The 24070-nt window shown below is 35.0% G+C and overlaps 1 protein-coding gene and 1 non-coding gene across 5 annotated transcripts in view; one reads left to right on the top strand and one right to left on the bottom strand.

Moving 5' to 3' along the window:
* LOC123558337 (ubiquitin carboxyl-terminal hydrolase 38-like) overlaps nucleotides 1-23038 on the bottom strand; it is a 51103-nt gene extending 28065 nt beyond the window's left edge. Inside the window, exons 1-2 of one of the 4 annotated variants that reach the window (XM_053543293.1) lie at nucleotides 22986-23038; nucleotides 8988-9071 (exon numbers count right to left, since the gene is read on the bottom strand). Coding sequence is in view for 1 of the 4 variants with exons in the window: in XM_053543292.1 (XP_053399267.1) it covers nucleotides 6382-6417 (36 nt within the window). In the remaining 3 variants the exon portion in view is untranslated. Of the gene's footprint in view, nucleotides 1-6381; nucleotides 7375-8987; nucleotides 9072-22985 lie in introns of those variants that run through there. The other 3 variants (XM_053543292.1, XM_053543295.1, XM_053543294.1) reach the window with 3 other exon arrangements.
* A 440-nt stretch (nucleotides 23039-23478) lies between these two features.
* Trnam-cau (transfer RNA methionine (anticodon CAU)) lies at nucleotides 23479-23550 on the top strand. The gene has a single exon. It is a non-coding gene; the product is annotated as a tRNA-Met (tRNA).
* The last annotated feature ends 520 nt before the right edge of the window (nucleotides 23551-24070 follow it).

Genomic DNA, 24070 nt, shown 5'->3' with positions numbered 1-24070 from the left:
TTATCTAAAAGAATGCAACATACACCATGCACAACTAGGGTTGGTACTGATCACTTGTGTGAAGTTTCATTAAATTGTGTGCAAGGGTTTGGTAGATCAGGCACGCACAAGATTGCATATGCAGACTGTATGTACGTAGTATGTTAACAAGAAACAAAGTCCCATAACTCTGCAATTTTTGTCGCTGAAAGAACCTAACATGCCCCATGCACAACTACTGTTGTTACTGATCACTTGTGTGAAGTTTCATTAAATTGTGTCAAGGGGATGAGGAGAGATGGTGCGCACAAAATTGTGTCTATGTATATAGTATAGTAACAAAAAAAGTCCCATAACTCTGCAAATTTTTTTTCTGAAAGAACCTAACATGCCCCATGCACAACTACTGTTAATACTGATCACTTGTGTGAAGTTTCATTAAATTGTGTCAAGGGGATGAGGAGAGATGGTGCGCACAAGATTGTGTCTATGTATATAATGATACTATATACTATAGTAACAAAAAAACAAAGTCGCATAACTCTGCAATTTTTTTTTCTAAAAGAACCTAACATGCCCCATGCACAACTACTGTTGTTACTGATCACTTGTGAAAAGTTTCATTAAAAATGTGTCAAGGGGATGAGGAGAGATGGTGCGCACAAGATTGTGTCTATGTATATAGTACAGTAACAAAAAAACAAAGTCCCATAACTCTGCAAATTTTTTTTCTAAAAGAACCTAACATGCCCCATGCACAACTACTGTTGGTACTGATCACTTGTGTGAAGTTTCATTAAATTGTGTCAAGGGGATGAGGAGAGATGGTGCGCACAAGATTGTGTCTATGTATATAGTATAGTAACAAAAAAACAAAGTCCCATAACTCTACAAATTTTTTTTCTAAAAGAACCTAACATGCCCCATGCACAACTACTGTTGATACTGATCACTTGTGTGAAGTTTCATTAAATTGTGTCTAGGGGATGAGGAGAGATGGTGCGCACAAGATTGTGTCTATGTATATAGTATAGTAACAAAAAAACAAAGTCCCATAACTCTGCAATTTTTTTTTCTTAAAGAACCTAACATGCCCCATGCACAACTACTGTTGGTACTGATCACTTGTGTGAAGTTTCATTAAATTCTGTCAAGGGGATAAGGAGAAATGGTGCGCACAAGATTGCGTCTACAGACAGACGGACAGACAGACGAACGGACGGACAGACAGACAACCTGAAACCAGTATACCCCACCTTACAACTTTGTTGTCGGGGGGTACAATAAATCACTTGATTGGTTGTAGCTTAGTCCTTTATCAACTTGCTTAAAGCTTAATTGCAATTCACCAAAATACAGGGAACCAGATTCAAAACAGAGCGTCTGAATGGTTGTAGCTTAGTCCTTAATCAACTTGCTTGAAGCTTGTTTGCAATTCACCAAAATACAGGGAACCAGACTGAAAATAAGTCACTTGATTGGTTGTAGCTTAGTCCTTTATCACTTAATTGCAATTCACCAAAGTACAGGGAACCAGATTCAAAACAGAGCATCTGAATGGTTGTAGCTTAGTCCTATATCAACTTGCTTGAAGCTTAATTGCAATTCACTAAAGTACAGGGAACCAGATTCAAAACAGAGCATCTGAATGGTTGTAGCTTAGTCCTATATCAACTTGCTTGAAGCTTAATTGCAATTCACCCAAGTACCGGGAACCAGATTCAAAACAGAGTATCTGAATGGTTGTAGCTTAGTACTATATCAACTTGCCTGAAGCTTGTTTGCAATTCACCAAAGTACAGGGAACCAGATTCAAAATAGAGCATCTAATTGGTTGTAGCTTAGTCTTATATCAACTTGCTTGAAGCTTGTTTGCAATTCACCTAAGTACAAGGAACCAGATTCAAAACAGAGCATCTGACTGGCAGCTACTATGAACACTTTTGAAATTGACCAATGGTTTATTTTTACAATATGTAGGAGAAGATGCATGTAGTGTTAAAATCTGTTCCAGGATTCTGTACCATTATCATTCCCACATAACCATATTAAGTGGCAAATGGATCAGATGCGAAGATACATGCTGTCCACTGCCACATTGAATATTTACCTCAACCTTGCGACCTATCGATTTGTAGTATATCATGGAATAATATGACCAAATGAATAGCTGAATTGGCAACGGTGTCTCCTCGTTTTAAAGATGATGTTTACAGTCAAGACAGTGAATAAACACAAACCAATAAATCTAAATGACCGTATTAAATGTCTGTGCTATTTTAAAACTGTTATCTAAAGAAATCACAAGTGCCTTCTTTAAAGTGCAGATGATATATATTAAATGATTGAATTAAATATTGAAGCGGATAAAACCAACATTGCACAGTTTAAAGACATGCATCAGGTGTACTATACAAAGTCAAAATTTTCTTCTACTACTATATTAAAATATCAAAACTGAGACTAATAAGAGGACATTTCGTTTCAGTGTGACAGTCCTAAAGATAAGTATGAAAAAACCTGACATTGTAACCATAACAAGTTGCCAACAAAAAATGTTCTCAACCACAAGATAAATATTTTCATTAACATGTAAACAGAAAATGCATTTGACAGGTGCATGTGTGCGATACTTCTAAGAATGAAAACTAATTATGTTTACTTTCTGCAGATAACACAGAACCGCATATTACACATACCGTGAAATATTACCGATCAAAGAATTGTTTCAGCAGAATTAACTAGAGATCAGTCTATTTGAGTTTTAAAGCTGTTTTGGTGAAAATTTTCAACATGTTTATTTCCACCAAGTTTGACATGGTTTGTATACTTGACAATGAACAATTAACGATAAAAGTGGGTGAAATTGGCCCTTACCTGATACTGCCTTTGCGACCCGTGCAGTCTGATCAAGATCTGCTCTGGTCGCCATTCAGTCAGTATTTTTCTGGTAAGCACTCTTTTAACAGTTAATAGTACTGTCCAAAATGGTAGATGGACAAGTTCATTATAGAAATTTAGCAGGGTAAGAGTTAAGGTACATGTTGGTAAAAAAAAAAGCAAACCAGTCAATTCCTTTTGAACAATATTTCTTGTAATCTGTTGGAATATCTTGCAAAGAATTCATTATGTAAATAAGTTTGTACCGCTGGTTAATTTCACAGCACCTACTTCTTCACTATTTTTGAAAGAAAAAAAACTATGAATAGCAAAATATGTAAAGTATAAAACGAAATCTATATTAAACTGATGAAGTAGAAAAATGACAATTCAAATGACTTTAGTCAACAATTAATAGTGCGAAGTTATCAATCTAAGAACATGCTGAGTGGATGCAGATTTTATTTTAATTAAGACAGGCTCTATCTCAGGAAACTGTACTGCACTTGTAAACAATATTACAAACAAGTGCAAATTAAAATGACAAAGCACGCCTTGCGGGTGCTACCTCATCTGATATTTTTTAAAGAAATATTGTCTACCAATTCTTATCTAAAGCACACTCTTGCAAAAGCAGATAGAGTTATGTTCTGATGTACATGTCACTTAGATGGTGAAAACTTGCAAGTTTTAAAGCAACAGCTTTGATAGTTATGAGAAAAGTGACTAAACATAATATTCAACCAAGAAATGATTGCTAATCCAAAAGGCAATATTATTGCAAAAAGCGGATGAGTTATGTTGTTGCTGTACAGGTCAGCTTATATGGTGAACAAAGTGCAAGTTAAAGCATAGCTTTGATAGTTAAGAGAAATTGACCTACACATAACTACCAAAATCTGTATTTCTAAGCAAAAGGGGCATAAATCTGCAAAAAGCGTGATTATGTTTCTTGCTGACAGGTCAGTTATGATGTGAACATGTTGCAATTTTAAAGAATGCTTGATAGTTAGGATAAAGCTGACTAACAGAAACTTAACAAGAAAACTGATTTCTAAGTCAAATGGCAATAATTCTTGCAAAAAGCAAGATGAGTTAGTTCTTGATGTACAGGCGCTTATGATGGTGAACAAGATTCAAGTTTCAAAGCAAGCTTGAAGTTAGGAGAAAACGACCTAACATAAAACTTACCAAGAATCTGATATTCTAAGTACAAAGGCCATAAATCTTGCAAAAGCAGATGGAGTTGTTTTGCTATACGAGTCAGCTATGATGGTGAACAAGTATCCAATTCAAAGCATAGCTTGAAGTTAGGAGAAAGCTGACTAATAAAACTTAACAGCAACCGACGCCGACACCGCGCCGACGCCAACAACCGCCAGGATGACATAATCATCATTTTTTCAAAATAGATGAGCTAATAGATACAATTGGGAATTTATGCAAGTAAAATTCTAAGCACTGGTTTCTACAATGACAAACACTATGACTTTGATGGTTACAAACCAAGTACATAATATTGTTAATAACAATAAAGAGCAGCTGGCAATTCTAATGTGGTCAAACTAATCTAACGCATACAATTGGTTTCATATTGTGACGGTCAAACTGGTGAGGCTGCAAATGTCAGAAATTAAAAAAAAAGCCACTCAGTGACAGTAAGCTTGTCTAGCATCTACTGATATAAGCAATGGTTCATTAACTTCAACGGCACCTAATGGTCGTAGTCCATTTTAAACGTTAAATCATGACGAGTAATACGACGGAACACTAGGTTGAGTAGCTCAACTAGTTTAAAATAAAAATAAGGAAATCTAAGTAGTTGGGAAGTCAACAACTACTTCATACTCGTGAAGTTATTTATCTCCCAAAGTTTCATACGTAGATCAGAGAACAAATGTACTAGGTAACATTAAGCTACAACACGTTTATACTTCTAACATTATTTACATGAAGTACGAACAAATGGACACATTCGATTCAACTATTTTTGAGCTACAGGAAGAGCGTGTGGTTGCCCTGCGCAGACGGAATAGCTTAACATGCCATCATTTTGCAAAGTAAGTTACGATGACGCATCATTCTAAGCTTCATTAATGCCCAAGGAAAAAACGATTATATTAAACAGAATGGCCGAAAAATGAATTTTTAAATTAAACAATATTTAATATAGCGCAATTTTTACGATAGATTGCTACTAGCAAAAAAACTATAATTTAAAAATGCAGAAAAAAATGGATTATTCCCGGTTCTTCAGGTAAATGAACAGTTGATTCTAGCGCGATTCATACATTTTTGCCATCCAAAACTTGTTATATGCATAAAAACCAAAAAATTCTATTTAATTTTTATAGTATTGATACAATAACCGATTTTATCAATATAGAATTGAACTAATTTTATATACGTAAAGTTTATGATGTAACGCATCTACGTTACCATATCTTTGTTTGTACTTACATCGATCAAAAACGTTAACACTTTTTGTTTAAGTACGATCAAGTACGTTAACTAAGATCAACTACGATCAAACTACGGTCACAGTAGGTCAAAACATCGTAGTTAATCGTACTCAGATTTTGAACATGTCGAAAAATTATTTGCTTACTACGGACAAATCGTAAGTTCGAACTACGATCATTACTACGTTTGACTACGATTATCTACGTGTAACTACGCTTAGTACGATCAACTACGATCATTCCTTACTACGATTAACTACGTGTAGTGTGACCACGCCTTTAAGTAAAAGCATCTGTTGCATAATTTCAATCCAATAAAATTGTTTAGTTGGGTTTAAAACTTAGGTTCCACCTCAAATGGTGGAAGAAGATCCAAGGTGCCAGCCCCTCTGGACTTCAAACACAGACTGGCATCCGAGTCGAACCACCCACTTTCTGAGAGCAACTGAATGCCTTACTTAAAATAAATATTGGCCCTGGAAGGACACAAACCAACAGAGGTGAGGAGCAAGAACTTCAAAGTCGACAACCAACCACTTGGCCATGGAACCTCCTGAACCTGCTTGGTTGGTTGTGTTCTATGCTTCCAAAGGATCTTCATATACCGTAGATCCAGAAGAACCAAAATGTACTAAAGAAATCATTAAAGCATACAAAACACTTTATTACTTCTTAACATTCATTTTACATGAATGAAAAATAGGTAGTCACAGGGTTTGATTACCTAATATTTCATCTGTTAAGACCTGGTTTTATCAGGGAGTCTGTGAAATTACACATTGCTTTGCAGACCTAAATAAACTATATAAAAACTAAATTGCACCCATTCATTTTGAAATAAATAATTATTTGGTGCATCATCTAATTCATTAAACTGAAGTAAGAACAGCCTGTAAGTTTAAGTAGTTAAAATTTCAAAATTGTTACACAGTTATAATCTAAAACAATATTTGTACTGTATAGTTTGAATGTATTTGATAGTATATGCAGCCACTAGCAAAAAAAATCTTTAATTTTCAAAAAAAAATTTGCAGAAAAAATGTGAAATAAATCTTTTTACCTTCAGAGAATACGATTTTGATCTAAGCCAACTCATTCTTCTTCCTCTTTAAAATATATCAAAACAAATCACAAATTTAAATATCTATAATTTTCAATATCACTTTAAACTAACTACAAAATCCATCTTTCCCATACAGGTAGATATGTAGACAGTGAACGTCAAGACCTTGTTATATTGTAAATTTCACAACCGATTAACGCATCAACGCACCACTACTCCTTTGGTTTACATTCCACCATCGTCAAAAATTGACCAGGCTTTTTAACACCCATTTTTTCTCCTAGATAAACGATAAATTAAATCGTCCTATATTAAGTAAATAAAAAATTTTCCCATGCAAGTTACTACTTATCACAAATAGCGTTTATTGTACCTGCGAAGTAACAAGCACTTAAGTAGAGTTAAATAAATGTAAACTTTTACAGATTTTAATATGCAAAATCACAAATGTAAACTTTTAAACATTAATTTTATGTAAAATTGTAAGTTAAAACAGGTAAAAAGTACAAAATTTGTCAAACAACTTTGAGGAATAAAGTAGCTATATGTGTTTAAATATAGAATTTGATATCGATAATAACAAGTTACATTATTTCGTAAGCATTCTTAGGGGTGTTGAATATTTATATGCGATTATGAGACAATAAATAACAGTCTGGTAATAGGATTAATTTACGAACTAGGGCACGCATTCCAAAGTAGTACAGAATGTAATATGACCCCATTATTATTGCCGTCAGTTCAATTTTTTTAAAAACTAACTTCTGTTTAAAAAAAGCTTAATAATTGTAATTTTATTATTAAACTGTTACTGATTTTTTTCATTCTGCAAATGTGTAAATATTCCTGTGGACTTTAAAAATTTTACCATTACTTTATTTTATTTTTTATTTTCACAACTTAGAATCATTTCAATTCACATTTATTGCAACCACAAGCATGCAAATAATCAATTTTTATTCTGCTAGCTCATGAAAGTGCATTATTTATAGCAGTTATTTAATATCTAATCGATCAGCTGACATTGACTGCCGTCTTTCCCTTTGTCAGACCTTGAATATGATAAATATAATGTGTAGTCACTCACTAACTAATGCCTACGTGTATGACTTATTTCAAAATGCTACAACCAAAACCAATCCTTAGATTGGATAAAAATGTTGTTTACTAATTTTCCATGATTAATAATACCTGTATACTAATTGGCCCCACCCAACAGCTGAAAGGGGTGGCGCTGGACAAGGAGTGGGAGGAGGGGTGTTGACACCGACCCATTTACAGCAATACAGTACTGCACTAGAACATAAATGAAATTTATACAACTGAAATATTCATTAATTTTTTACTTATAATGCAAAATGTTGACTTTGAGAAGTAAATGTAAATTTCATTTTTCCTTAATAATTTTTTCTTACTTCAAAGAGCTGCTCATTACGTATTCTTTAAATTAGAATAGAAGTGCACCTGAGACTTCCGCTGACTTCCTGAGTATCTTTATCACAGCAATTTATAAATAATTCATCGAAATAGGCTATTACAAGTTTTTCATTCACTAAACAGTCACAGTATACCTTGTACACAATACGATTTTATGGTACAAAGATCTACATTTATTTGTATTACAGATAATGCTCAAAAGACCTGTCAATATGTAAACTGCCTAGGGTGGGTTTTTTTATTCGCGACTTGGTAAGAAAGGAGTAATTTTCTCAAATTAAAGCATTTGTGTGAATAATCTTGTTTCTCAAGACCCCATGACATTAATTTGTGCCAAATGAACCTTTAAACTTGATTAGGTCATTCATATTTTATCACATTTTTAAACATTTAAAACAAGATGGGAATGTTTTAAAATATGTTCAATACAATTGTGTTTTTTTTGTATCCACGCAATGGGGAAACATGTTATTGGTACTCTACGCATTAGTTAAATGTCTATATTATTATTATCAAAACAAACCTTTAAATCTGAGGTTCATTCATATGTTGAATTAGCATCATACTTTATCAGAACAAGAGCTCGTCAAACATGAAATGCCCCCCTTGATGCATTCAGTAAATTGACTTTTGACCTACTGACCTCAAAATCAATAGGGGTCATCTGCTGGTCATGACCATCCTCCCTATTAAGTTTCGTGATCTTTGGCCAACCTCCCTATCAATCCTAGGCCCAAGTGTTCTTGAGTTATCATCTGGAAACCGTTTAATTGTTCAAGCTCACTGTGACCTTGACCTTTGAGCTACTGACCTCAAAATCAATAGGGGTCATCTGCTGGTCATGATTAACCTCCCTATCAACTTTCATGATCCTAGGCCCAAATGTTCTTTTGTTATCATCCGGAAACCAATTGGTCTATGGACCGACCGACCGACATACTGACCAACTGACATCTGCAAAACAATATACCCTACCTTCTTCGAAGGGGGTGGCATAACAATATATATATATGGCACGATTGCATTTAAGACATACTCCAGTTTATTTTAATGCCCGTATAAGGTAGCTCAGATATGCCCAAAATGTGCAGTAGCACAGTGCAGCCCATACCAGTGTGTTGTCAAACCAGCAACACTCTTGGCCATATGAAACTTGCATTGCTTACCTACTAACTGTACCTTTTTATCCTAACACCCCGTGGCCATCTATTCTCCACTTATTTTCCAAACAACCTTTGTAAGTCTAGATTCTGAAAATAAAATTGTTCATAATTTTACTGACAATTTGTCATCTCTTAATTCAAATCTTTTTACCTGCATCAAAGTTTAACTTTCTAACATATCTTATTACTGGTAAATTATAGTTACACTGGACATTATTTTCCAGGCTTGGGACCACTACTCTGTTTGTTGGCATTAACTTTCCATACAACAATTGGAATGCTTGTTCAATTACATTTCATAAAACCTTAAACAATAATTATACAAAATCAGTCCTGGAGACTGAAGAGTTGGTGGAGGGTAATTCAAAAATCTTGAAAATTTAGCAAAATGTTACAAAAAATAACAAAAGATAGAAATATGCCTGTCAGCCATGAAACTGACATCAACGCTATCTGTTGACCATCAGTGACAATCAAATGTCCGATAATGTGCAGTGAACCGTGCAAAATGTAACATAATCAGGACAATAGTTCTACCCTGGTTAGAAAGGTCATTGACCTATCACATTTTGTTGCAGATTTTTGTATCCTGTCTGTTCATATGTCTGAATCTGTGTTGTCAACATTTCAAACAAGAGGGCCAAGATGGCCCTAGGTCGCTCACCTGAGAAACACACCATAACAGTGTAAACATGTTTGACCTCGTGATTTCATGGAAACAAATATTCTGGCCAATTTTCATTAGGATTGGACCAAAAATGTGGTCTCTAAGTCTAAACAAGTATTTTCTTTGATATGACCTAGTGACCTAGATTTTGACCCAAGATGACCCATATTCGAACTCCACCTAAATTTCATCAAGGCAGTCATTCTGACCAAATTTCATGAAGTTTATTTGAAAATTACAGCCTCTATCGCATACACAATGTTTTTCTTTGATTTGACCTAGTGACCTAGTTTTTGACCCAAAATGACCCATTTTCGAACTCAGCCTAGATTTCATCAAGGCAATTATTCTGACCAAATTTCATGATCAACTGAAAAATACAGCCTCTATCGCATACACATTGTTTTTTCTTTGATTTGACCTAGTGACCTAGTTTTTGACCCCAGATGATCCACATTCAAACTGGACCTAGATTTTATCACGGCAATCATTCTGACCAAATTTCATGAAGATCAATAGAAAAATACAGCCTCTATCCATACACAAGGCTTTTCTCTGATTTGACCTAGTGACCTAGTTTTTGAACCCAGATGATCCATATTCAAACTTGACCTAGATTTCATCATGGCAATTATTCTGAACATAATTCATGAAGATCAATTGAAAAATACAGCCTCTATCACATACACAAGGTTTTTCCTTGATTTGACCTAGTGACCTAGTTTTTGATCCCAGATGATCCATTTTCGAACTCAGCCTAGATTTCATCAAGGTAATCATTCTGACCAATTTTCATGAAGATCAATTGAAAAATACAGCTTCTATTGCATACACAAGGTTTTTCCTTGATTTGACCTAGTGACCTAGTTTTTGATCCAAGATGACCCATTTTCGAACTCGGCCTATATTTCATCAAGGTAATCATTCTGACCAATTTTCAGGAAGATCAATTGAAAAATACAGCTTCTACAGCATACACAAGGTTTTTCTTTGATTTGACCTAGTGACCTAGTTTTTGACCCCAGATGACCCATTTTCGAACTCGGCCTAGATTTCATCAGGGTTATCGTTCTGACAACAAGAGCTGTCGGAGGACAGCAACGCTCGACTATTCAACAGCCTTGTCAATTGAATGAATACAAAAGTTGAAAAAGGGGCATAATTTTGTAAAATGCAAAGTAGAGGTATTGAACCTCTGTACTGCATGTCATATCATGACAGTGAACAAGTGTGTGAAGTTTCAATCCTTTCCAATTTGTGGATACTGAGATACCAGCTTACATACAAAAACTTCACAAAAAACTGCTAAGTCAAAGGGGCATAATTTTGTAAAAATGCCAAGTAGAGTTATGGGACCTTCACAGTGCATGTTAGATCATGACAGTGAACAAGTGTGTGAAGTTTCAATCCATTCTAATTAGTGGATACTGAGATATCAGATTACATACAAAAATTTAACCAAAAACTGCTAAGTCGAAAAAGGGGCATAATTTTGAAAAAAAAGAGAGTAGAGTTATGGACTTGCTTAGTGCATGTCAGATCATGATAGTGAACAAGTATGTTAAGTTTCAATCCATTCCCATTGTAAGTAACTGAGATACCAGCTTACATACAAAACCTTAACCAAAAATTTCTAAGTCGAAAAAGGGGCATAATTTTGTAAAAAAGCAAAATAGAGTTATGGAACCTGTGCAATGTAGATCAGTTCATCACAGTGAATAAGTGTGTGAAGTTTCAATCCATTCCCACAAGTGGTTACTGAGTTACCAGCTTACATACAAAACCTTAACCAAAAATTTCTAAGTCGAAAAAGGGGCATAATTTTGTAAAAAAGCAAAATAGAGTTATGGAACCTGTGCAATGTAAGTCAGTTTGTCACAGTGAATAAGTGTGTGAAGTTTCAATCCATTCCCACAAGTGGTTACTGAGATACCAGCTTACATACAAAACCTTAACCAAAATCGGGACGCGGACGCGGACGCCAACGCCGACGCGGACGCCGACGCATGGGCGAGTGCAATAGCTCACTATTCTATGAATAGTCGAGCTAAAAATTCATGAAGCTCAATTGAAAAATACAGCTTCTATCGCATACACAAGGTTTTCCTTTGATTTGACCTAGTGACCTAGTTTCTGACCCAAGATGACCAATTTTCGAACTCAGCCTAGATTTCATCAAGTTTATCATTCTGACAAAATTCATGAAGATCAATTGAAAAATACAGCCTCTATCGCATACACAAGGTTTTTTCCTTGATTTGACCTAGTGACCTAGTTTTTGACCTCAGATGACCCATTTTCGAATTCGGCCTAGATTTCATCAAGGATGTCATTCTGACCAAATTTCACGAAGATCAGTTGAAACATACAGCCTTTATCGCATACACAAGCTAAATGTTGACGGACGACAGACGACAGACGGACGACAGACAGACGACTGACGCCGGACATTGAGCGATCAGAAAAACTCACCTGAGCAGCATTGCTCAGGTGAGCTAAAAATATATGCCCCAGAGTGACCAATTATTGTAGGAATACCATTCAGCATGTCCATTCAGATAGGATGAGGTCAACATTAGAGTCTACCAAACTCCAGACCTGTACTCAGAAGAAGAACAACAAGAGCTGTCTCTTGACAGCACACTCGACTGTTCGAAGAATTGATGGAAGTATGGGGTCAAAATCTAACCAGATATTTTCAGACAAAAGAAGAAAAATAGATGAGACAAACATTGTACCTGTATTAATTTTGTGGATTTGGATAAGTCTTGCACTACATGGCAATGTGTGACCATGATGGTAAGCAAGTGTTCAAAGTTTCAAAACCATATATCAAACAGTTTAGACAAAATATGGAATGGCATGCGAAACTTTATGTCAAAAAAGGGCCATAACTGAGCTAAAGTCCTTTTCCTAGTTATGTAGTATTGCCTACATATGTAGACTTTGATGGTAAACAAGTGGTCAAAGTTTCAAAGCCATATGACAAACAGATTAGGCAAAATATGGATTGGTCTGAAAAATTTAACTGATTTCCAAGTCCAAAAAGGGCCATTAATTCAGCCAAAATACTTGACAGAGTTAAGTTCTCTTGCCTACAGATGGGAATTATGATGATACACAAGTGTTCAAAGTTTCAAAGCCACAAGCCAAATAGTTTTGACAAATTTGACACTTGTACGAAAATTGTACCATTTCCAATCCAAAAGGGGCCATAATTCAGCCAAAACAGACGACGGAGTTATGTACTTTAGCCTACAGATAGAGACTGTTATAATAAACAAGTGATAAAAGTTTCAAAGCCATATGTCAAACAGTTTACACAAAATATGAACTAGTACGAAAAAATTAACCAAGATTTGTAAGTTAAAAGGGGCCATAATTCAGCCAAAATCCTAGATGGAGTTATGTACTCTTGCCTAAAACTGGACATGGTGATGGTACACAAGTGTTGAAAGTTTCAAAACTTTAACTCAAAAGGTTTTGTCAAAATGTGGACTGGTACTAAAAACTTAACCAAAGTGTGAAGCTGATGACGTGGTGAGTAGGATAGCTCTACTTAGTCTTCGAATAGTCGAGCTAAAAAGCATGTGAAGTCATGCATCTAGGAATTTGTTCTGGATGTGACTCAGTAAGATCTAAGTTGTGACCTTTGGCACAGTCAAAACTATGCATAAAGGAACTAAAAGTTTGTGTAGCATTTATCCTAAGAAAAGGGGCCAAGTGGAACATTTTGAACGACCTTACAAGGATGCTTCAGACCAAGTTTGGTGGAGATCCATCAAGTGGTTCATGAGAAGTTATTTTTCTATTTGTAACTCTGGCAGCCCTTAAAAGGGGCTAAGCTGAACCATTTGAATAAATCTGAAAGTGGTCCCTGCCAGGATGCTACTGGCTAAGTTTTAATTGTAATTCTGACCTTTAGTTTCAAAGGCAAGGATATTTAAGTAAAAATGTTGACGCAGGATGATGTACGCCACCAATACTAATAGTTCACCCTGAACATAGTTTGGGTGAGCTTAAAAGCACATAACTCTCTCAAAATAAATGTTAGTATTATGTAGCTTGCCCTTTAAAGTAATTTCATAATGCAAAAAAAAATATTTTGAGAAGTTTTAAAGCATTTGGTCTAGTAGTTTCTGAGAAGTTTGCTCACATATAAATCTTGCACCAATTTGTCTGAGTTAACTTGGTACATTTGGCAGAAATATGTCACTTGTCCTACAAGGTCATGATACGATGCTAACGGCATAATTATGTAAAGCATCAGGTCAGGTAGTTCTTGAGAAACCTGCTTTCTTGCAAAACTTTTGTGACAATCACAAGATGCTGAAAAAAAGCTGACTAAAAATTTCAAATAGAAAAGCTACGGGTATGTCACTGTATAATATCTAGGACAATTATCTAGAGCATGTTCATGGTCGTATTTAATTTCATCTATTATCTAGGTCAAGCTAATACAGCATTTTCTGAAATTAACACCATCATCAAGAAGTTTCAATGCATAATCAACATAAACTGACTACTGTATCATATTATCATGTTCTAAAAACAGATTTTTTTCTTTTTTCAAGATGAGTCAAACGATATCGAGCACCGGGACATGAAGTGCATTTGTAATGCAATAATGGCAAAAACTACGACAAAATGAAATCATCACTTTTCAAATTTTAAATATTTTTTCCCTACATAAGGTAAGGAAGGACACTATTAAAACCAGCCAAGGCAGTCAGGAAAGTTTGGTGCAGGATGCTATGTTTAGCACAGGTTCGGTAAAAGTTACATGCAAAATGTTTGATTGGGAAAGTATTTTCCCCTTTTTGGTCTATAACGTAACAATCATTAAAGTACCCTCTCTTGCTAGTGTCTTTTTTTTCAGTTCTGGTGGAATGGTGTCATGGTCTGTCAAATCATACATGAAACAATTTATCATAAATATATTTCCCTCTAGAAGAAAAGGACTTAAAAGCTCATTGCCTTAATATGCTTTAAAAAAATATGGTTTAAATGTGAAATGTTTAAATATGTGTACTAACAGTTTCGGCTGGAAAATATAGAGCAAAAAATGGGGGGTGGGGAGTTGGAAGAACCACACTTTCTCCAGATGGGAAAGAGGCTGAATTTTAGATACTAACAAGAGCTGTCACTAATGGTGACAAATGCCCCCACATCGCCTTGACCTTTGACCTGGTGGGTGATCTTGACCTTTGACCTGGTGACCCCAAAGTCAGAAGGGGTCGTGTACTCAATAAGTACTATCAGCATGTGAAGTTTGAAGGTCCTGGGTACAGTGGTTTGCGAGTAAAGTGCCTTCATGCAAAAAGTTAATGTTGTGATGAAGGAACTAACGAACGGACGGACAGTTGAAAACTGATATGCCTCCCTTCGGGGGCATAAAAACAGCTAAAAAAATCTGTCTGCCAGATTATGTAACAAATCTGATTTACAACACTGAAAAGATGTCAACAATACAGCGATATATCATCTAGCATGAAGAAATAGTTCCTTCTACATTAACTTCAAGATTAGTATAGCATAGTATAAGACTTAGTAATAATAAGAGTAAAGTTATATACTTTTATTTTATGACTTGTAAATTCTGCTTATCTCATTGGTCAATAACATAGAACACCAGCCAGACATTACTGGTTTCTATTAACTAAGGCGTAATCCAATCAGCAGTCTCATTACATTACAATAAAATTGTATATTATCTGTAAACGGTTTTTTCTTGTGAGATATTAACCGCAGTAAATGAAGACATAAAATAAAACAGTTATTGCATGATAAAATTGGCCATTATCAAAGTCTAAGGATCGACCAAGGTGAATATGACCTTAGTCAGGTCCATAACACAGGGTTATTAATTATAATAGCATCTCGATCTATTCGGCTAGAGTGGATTTTTGCCAGATCGGATCTCACAAGGCGTGCAAGTGCTGAGTGTGATCCGACCTTGCAAAATCCACGAGAGCCGAAGATCTAGCTACTGTTATACTGACCCTTTTATTATATACCTCCACCTTTTTGTTTGCTGTTCTGTTATTGAATGAAATCTTCAATGTTTATCTATGTTAAAATGGAACTTAGTTTTCAAATTTCATATGTGCGCTATTTATCGAACTGTGTCAGGTCATGCATATTAATGAAAGTAGTCCGGCAACATACAGTACAATAGGTGCAATATGGAATTTTTTTCTGCCTGTTCATATTTACTTGTGAAATACAAGCCAATTTTTTTCCAGAATTTATATAGGTATATAATAAACTTGGGTATTCCCCTCATCAACATACAATAACTATTGAATATAAATTTCTTTTGCTTACAACAAAACATCAGTCACTTCAACCACTTGGTCGCAATCTCAAATTATCCAGGGTTTCGACCTAGCCAAATAAACAGAATATTTAAGGAAAACTGGTAGGGACCACATGAACAGCTGGTCAACTCTAGTGCTTGAGCAGTCAATACTCCAGCAAGTGGCAGTTCACTGTGTTTATATCTACTTCGCCAACCAGGTGCCAGGGCAGGTAAGAACGAATTAGGCATACTGTGCAAAGTAGCACTGAGAGAGGGTGACCCTAGACCCATGACTTCCCTTTAAATCAGCTGAAAACTGACAATAAATGATAGATGTCAAATGGCCCACCTACATTTGTACAGTAAAACGACAGATAAGATAAAATTAGGTTTTCTGAAAAGCACTAATCACATAGCTGACTTAATATTTCGAAATAAATCAAATAGGGTTCAAAAGTGGCGAGCTTCAGTCGAAATTCATGTCAAGAGTCCAAATATAACTGGATCCTCAAATATTTACTTATCTAGTATATTTGAACAGTTGTATGTACATAGCCCTGTGACCTAAACATAAAGTGCATTTATACGGCTCTAACTAATTAAAGAAGCTAATTGGCTACTTGTCCCTAACATGATAACCAGGAATACCACTCCCCCCATTCAGGTCAATAAAGATGATGTGTATCACCACAAGATCTTGGTTCCTTGCTTGAACCAGATTTTTGCCAGATTCCTTCATGGGTTCCAGAGTTATGGCCCCTTAAAGGTCCAAAATTGGCTATTTTGGCTTTTGCAGCCATATAGAGACTTCATTTATGGTTTTATTTGATACAAACTTCCAAAATATCATAAGCAACACAAGAGTCTGTCAAGAATGACATAATAGCAACAAAAAAGATCCGTCAAATAATGACATTAGCAACACACGAGTCCGTCAAAAAATGACATTAGCAATGAAATAGAACATACGAAAGTCTTACTTCCCAAAATTATTTCAGTATTTAATAGCAAAAGCTTTGTGCACTTTATATTGTTACATATATCTGTTAAGACATTTTTGTACAATGCTTTGTACTTTGATGTTTATTCAAATTTTACTTGTTGCTAATGTCACCAAAGTCCGTCAAATTTTCCGTCAAAAAATGACATTAGCAACGCAAATATAAAAACTCCAAAATCTTCAAAAAAAAGAATTATTGTGTTTTTTAAACTTCATATTTCTCATGTTTATGACATAATCTTTCAGTTTGCAATGGTATTTTTTAAGTAAATTTGCTTTTAAAAAATCAAACATAATGGGATGTTATGGTGCACTATTAATTGGAAGATGTCATACATTATTTTGGTCAATGAATTACAAGTGATTCTACCCAGATGCCTGCTTGTGCCTTAAATAATTGCTTACAGGGGCACCTGGGGTCTTCCTACACCATGAAAATACTTAAGCTGGAAATTCCCCGTATAACCTATAACTGAGTAAGTGTGATTTTAAACTCATTCAAAGAGCATAGCATTTTTATGACGAAAAATCCCAACTGCCTCTGGCAAGACTTGAACCCCTGTTGCTCTGGTGCTAGTAAAATGCTATATGCACTGAGCTAAAGAGTGTCGACTCCCTGATGCAGTTTTCAGAGATAGCCTTTAAACGTACAGGCTATGCATAAGCGACCGTAACAAAAGTAATATTCTTTTGTCTTCATTTTGCGTTTATATTTGCATACCATAATAATTTAATAACCGATTTCTTTTTGCAAATCAGTATGAAGCTTTAAGAAGCACACAGAAGTAAAAGTCATTTTTTAAGCTAAAATATCAGATTCTGATACTTGTAACATGAAGCTTGAACCCACAACCTTGAGGAGCAACTGTTCTTAAGACAGCAGTTAAAACAATTCAGTTGTGGAGGCCCCTTTTCAGTTCCCAATCTTACATTATGTTTACGCTAACTGGTGTATTTGCTAGCATGTTCAGGTTTCTGTGTGTTGGTTATACAAGATCTTTTTCAACTGTATTTCAGTTACAAGTAACAGTTTGGTAACCTTACTGTTGTCCCTGAATTCTGTAACAGTACTGACTTGTTCTGTCTTAAGTAACTTACAACTTTTATACATGATCAGAGGTGGATGGATTAGATGTCATAACATTAAACACACTGTCTTCTGTCTATTTAAATACTCACATACCATTCACTGTGCTCTGGGATTGAACTCACATTATCTCCAGTTTGAAGGATTATTAAGTTTATGACAGTTCAGCATACCAAGGGACACAACTAAGAATTAAAAACAGCACTACCTCACCATGAATTATGCCATATAACAATTTATGAAACATAATGTAATGATCAAGGTACTGTAGTTAGCTGTCAGTTATGTCTAAATAAACAGATGAAGAAGAAAGACTTACAGCTTGTCTGTCTACTCTTTCATATTTGCTGTTAAAAAACAAAAATATCACACATCAAAATTCCTTGGCAAAATTACATCCTCCACTCCAAATGTTCTAAGTAATTTGCCAGATATAAAGTAGGGCTATCATTAAATGTGATTCAGACCCCTACTACAACAGGCTTAAATGGTCCTAAGTGGCACACCTGAGGAGGACCATTATCTTTACATGTAGCTCTTGCTCCTGAGAAACTTTGATGAACATCCAATATTACTGTGGGGAACCTACGTGACCAGAAGGTAAGGCATGGAGCCTGATTCTTAAACAAAACGGCTTGCTACATGTCAGTTTTTTTTGTCGTAACTTTGTAAATACTCGATAGACTTCCATGAAATAAAGACAAACTCCTTCCTCTATAAAAGACAAAAAAAAACCCGCCTTCTTACTCATCTTAATTGATGATAAACAAGAGCTGTCAAATGAGACAGTGCGCTCGACTATTTCGATACTGGATAGCGAAAATGGACATATCTAAGGAAGCTGGAGCAGTCAATAGAGTGTTTAATGACTCCAATGTGGATGAAGGTAATAGCTTATGTTTGTGTCTGAAGAATTAAGTAATAAGAGAGATAAAGATAAAGTTATCAAAACATTAAATTAGTATAATTCTAAGCAAAAAGGGCAAAATTCATGAAAATGGTGCTAAGAAGCTGGCCAGTCATAAGTGTTTTGGCCAACTGTCCGATGAAGGAATAGCTAATGTTGTGTTGAAAATTGTAAAGAGAGATTAAGACTCAAATATTTCAAACATTAAATTGTATATTTCAGCATGGGGACCATAATTCAGTGATAGTGTCGAGCCCTGCAAGAGTGATGCATCTTGTGTCATATGATGTGGGTGGTGATGTGTAACAACTAGAGTGGTGGAACCTATGCTGGCGGTATTCCTATGCTCGCGGTATCTTGATAAATACGCTGTCTGCTGAAGCACAGATGAAAATTTTTATCATGCTATGTTCAACACCGACCAGTGATCATATGCCTTTACAACAAACGTAGCGATAGCCGCTTGTGCGGCTTATGTGACATATACCGGAGTCGATACATTTTACGCAGTCAGTTTTCGTAGCACAATTCTCAAATAAATACGCCAAAATCACCTAGTAAAAGTTAGGAAGTTAGACATCATGCATCAAATTTAGATTTGAAATATATTCAAGAACAACATTTATAAAACAAAAATGTGTAAAATCCAATGACGAATTGTAATGAACTTTCATGAATCACCCTCACCCAACTTTCAAATTTGACACATAGCACAAAATGGCGGAATTATATACATATTTCAGGAAATTTCTAATTTTGAATTAGTCTGATAAAAACACAATTATTATTCTTTAAAATGAAGTTTAAAGAGTAATATTTAACATATAAAACAAAACAGATTACTGCCAAAACAATGTTTACCAGTACTCCATTTGTGAGAGAAATATATACATATACCATTAAAATGTCATGCTCATTTCTTTTGTTTTCACATAATAAATGTGTAATGTTCTAAATTTTATACTCGCATATACTTGTTTGTTCATTTTTAGCCTTTTGTTTTTTTTCTCGGCTTTAGTTTAATAAATATAACATACCGCCAGCATAGGTTCCCTTCGGAGCGAAATTTCACCTTTTCACGAATGCCATGTCGATAGCTCACTAGACGACTAAGTCACGTGATGACGCACATCAACAATATGTATCGATAAAATGAGGATAACTTTATATTTTTGCATAGGCAAATCGAAATGCAGGGCACTAGACAACTTTTGAGGACAGGTACCCATACCCTCAGGAAGGGGAATTTTCCGACATTTTAAGATGAAAAGGGGAAGTTTAAGCCATGTATTTATAACTACTTTTCACACTTATTAATACTGTTTTCAATCATTTCTAACTGATGTGACTATATTGCAACAGTAATCTTCCTTGGAGGCACTATATAATATTAAAAGAAAGAGTTAAAATCTATTTGTGTGAAACAACCTATCATCAGGGGAATTTTCTTCTGAGAAAGGGGAAAAAAACACATTATTTTAGGAGGGGAATGGTACCCATATTCGGCCCCAAAAATGGCCAAACAAGTGCCCTGAAATGGCAAGTTTTTCTTGCTTCTTAAATAGATTATATATGTGCAAAATACCGCGAGCATAGGTTCCACCACTCTACTTTAAGTTTGAATCAAATCCATTTAGTAATGACCGAGATAGAGTGAAAGTGCACCACAACTTTAACCTGAAATTCTAAGTAAAAAGGGGAGATAATTCATGAAACTGACATACGGGCCTCAAAAGTATCTGTAGTATAAAGACAGGTATTGCATCATGTTTTTGTAAACGTCAGATTTTACGCATGTTTTTCTGTATTCGATAACTTACATTTCCATGTAAATTTTCATTAAATTTGGTTCTGTAATAAAGAAGTTAATATTTTTAAACTTCAGTAATTTATGTTTTTATCCCCAAAACCACAATAACGGGCCTTAAATTGTCCAATTATGATAAGTGACTTATGAACTTAGTAGCATGTATACTAAATGTATAACTAACATGTATTATTTATGGGAGCATGCAGAAGTATGGTGTACCCAACACAGCAGTTTTGTGCTTTTATTTGTATTTGCTATTGTGCTTACCATATGTTATATATTTTAACTTCTTCCACCAGACGACATTTTCCTAGTGATGTCATGACCCGGAAGTAATATACCCGGTACCCGTGCTTTACTTAACTTGCCTGGATGTGATTCCCAGCGCTGAGAGTCTACGTCCCATGGTTGTGCCTTAACCCCCAAGCTGCTGACCTTTGTTAACGACTGATATAGCTCAGGGATACAAACACTGGATATTTATATTGGAGCCAGAATGGGGTCAACTTCTTCGTGATTTGATGGGACAGTATATTGAATAGTGTTCAACATTAATAGTGCTACTCTAAGTTTAAAGTGAAACTGAAACATCTGTAAAATCATCACTATGACATTGTATTACATGTAGTAATCTGTGAATCAAACATCTTTTCTTTAAGGCATTGAGCTCAGCTTTTTCTTTTCTTCTATTTAGTTTTTTTTTCTATTCTGTAAATGGGTGTTAAATTGTTTGTATAGTTTCTGTCCCCGGTTCGACCATCCTGTCACAACTGGTGCTAGAGTTATGGTCCTTGTGTTTTATGACGTGAATGATAATGCCGGACAACTATTTTAAGTTTGAATCAAATCTGTAACACTCCAACAGTTAAAATAACCGAGTCAGTTTTAGAGAAAGGAAGTGTTTAGGGGTACGGATCCGTACCCCTCGACACTTCCTTAGAGAAAGGAAGTGTCTAGCCGTCCGGTAACCGGACGCCTAGCCTGCGTTCTAGTCGTCCGGTAACCGGACGCCTAGCAAATCCTCAGGGGATTTTCTAGTCGTCCGGTAATTGATTTCCTAATGAATAAGACATGACTTTTATATAGTTTTAATGTCATTTACTTAAGATATCGATACTATCTGCAAACAAAATTTTGTGTAAATACATACTAGAAACATTTACAATAAATCACTGCATTGTTCAGCCTATAAAATGGAAATTTGCCGAACTCAATAATGGCGAGATCGACGTGACGTCATTAAAATCTGTTTATCTGAAGGCTTTTATGGGATCAGAATTTTTAAATTTTAACAACTTTTTCACTGGATTTTCAAAATTATAACAGTTTTGAAGTACTTTCAAATTTTCATATTTTAGTATTCAAATATTTTTAATGAATAACTGTTTTAAATGACATCTAATTTCAAAAGCGGCAGCGTGATGTTCAAAACTTTAAGAAAAACAGTAGTTAAGCGTTCATAATTAATCCATTTTTTTTAAATAATTATAGTCAAAATTAACGAATTAATTTTTTTTTAAAGTTTTCCATTCTTCAAAAAATATATAGAAATTTGTGTTTTAATAATTAAAGTTTAGGCCGTTAGAAAAAACATCACTTTTTACAAAATAGCATACGGACATTCGGCGATCAGTGTTTTATCATTTCTAAAAATAGAATATCAACGGATTTGAAAACAAACACGATCTCTTGCGTTTGAACGACTGAAAAATCAGATAAGTATTGATATTTTAAGTAAATAACATTTAAAACTATATAAAATCATTACTTATTCATTAAGAAATCAATTACCGGACGACTAGAAAATTCCCTGAGGATTTGCTAGCCATCCGGTAACCGGACGACTAGAACGCAGGCTAGGCGTCCGGTTACCGGACGACTAGACACTTCCATAGTGAAAACCTTAAAATGATGCTCCTTAAATGTGTTTTAACACAACGTGAGCAAGAAAATCTCTCTATGAACACGTTTTCTGTCTTGTTAAAAAGACTCCAGGCCCAGAAAGGTGACAAGAACAACAGTTTTATGCTAGATTCTTTTGTATTGATCAGTCATGTCAGTCCATCCCACCCACCCGACATAAAGTAAGATCTAGAAATTTCGTTTCGTTACCTCGGAACAAACAGATAAAACACAACATTTCCACTTGAAAATAAATATATGAATTTTGCTATTAATAATCTCATTTACCGTTGTTTGCCAGTGTCGTATAAATAACCAATAACTTACTTTTTTCGAAATGATGAATAAAATTTCGTGGAGTATATACTCTTCAATATTTATCGCACCTAAATAGTTTCGGACCAAATAATAAGTATGTTACCTTTTCTATTGAACAAAAGTTTACTATTGAAACACTGATGTAAATTGGACAGTTCAAAGATAATGCCAGATGTGCCACAAATGTTCCTGTTTCATATCATATCATTTATTCTACACGTATATCGCTACCCTAAAAACAAGTTCAAATCACAGGGCGAGTTTTAATGAGGGCGAATTTTAAATGTGATTAGTTTATAACTTTTGAATAACACCCTAGCGCCAGAAGAGCAGAGTGGCGCTCCCATCACCGATTTGTTCATATAAATTGTGGTAGGAATTGTGGTAATCTTGACCAATCTTTGGCCAGATAACTACCATAATTTCTACAATTCACTACCATAATTTGACCAATCATTGTGATTGGTTTATAAATTTTGAAAACTTCACTGTACGGCAGAAGAGCAGAGTGGCGCAGTGGAAGCGTGCTGGGCCCATAACCCAGAGGTCCGAGGATCGAAACCTCGCTCTGCTAAATCTTTTTTTTTTTTTTCTTTCATTATTTTTCAGAAGCAAGATTTTCTATCAATTTAGTTTCACTTTATAAAAACAAGAACTAAAATTCAAATATACTCACCGATTTTTGAAACAATGCTCCATACAGTAAGAAAATGACACAAATGAAAAAAAAAATCACTCCATACCAAACTTTTTTCTTCTTAGGCGTCTTATCAAGCTATCCACAGCGGGGTGCGAGAACAGCCGCCGCAGAGATTTTCTGATATCAGACAGACCTCTGATTTACATTGAAATATAGAAGGATTAAATTTTGTTTTGATCATTCTTATTTCCTGCTTTGATATTTAAATTTATCACTGTTCCTACCATAAAATTCATTTTCTTATCTTTCCACTGGTGTATTTTTTATTACTGTAACACTATTTCTTCTTGCTTCCAATTTCATTTGAAATCAACCATAGTATTTCCCTATGTAACCTATATAAAATGCAAGCAAACCACGTCTTTCGCTAATTTTAAAGGACATTTAATACTGT

This window comes from Mercenaria mercenaria, chromosome 5 (genome assembly GCF_021730395.1).
Source record: "Mercenaria mercenaria strain notata chromosome 5, MADL_Memer_1, whole genome shotgun sequence".
Lineage (NCBI taxonomy): Eukaryota > Metazoa > Mollusca > Bivalvia > Venerida > Veneridae > Mercenaria > Mercenaria mercenaria.
The sequence above is the reverse complement of the archived record's forward strand: the minus strand, read 5'-3'. Positions and strand labels throughout refer to the sequence as shown.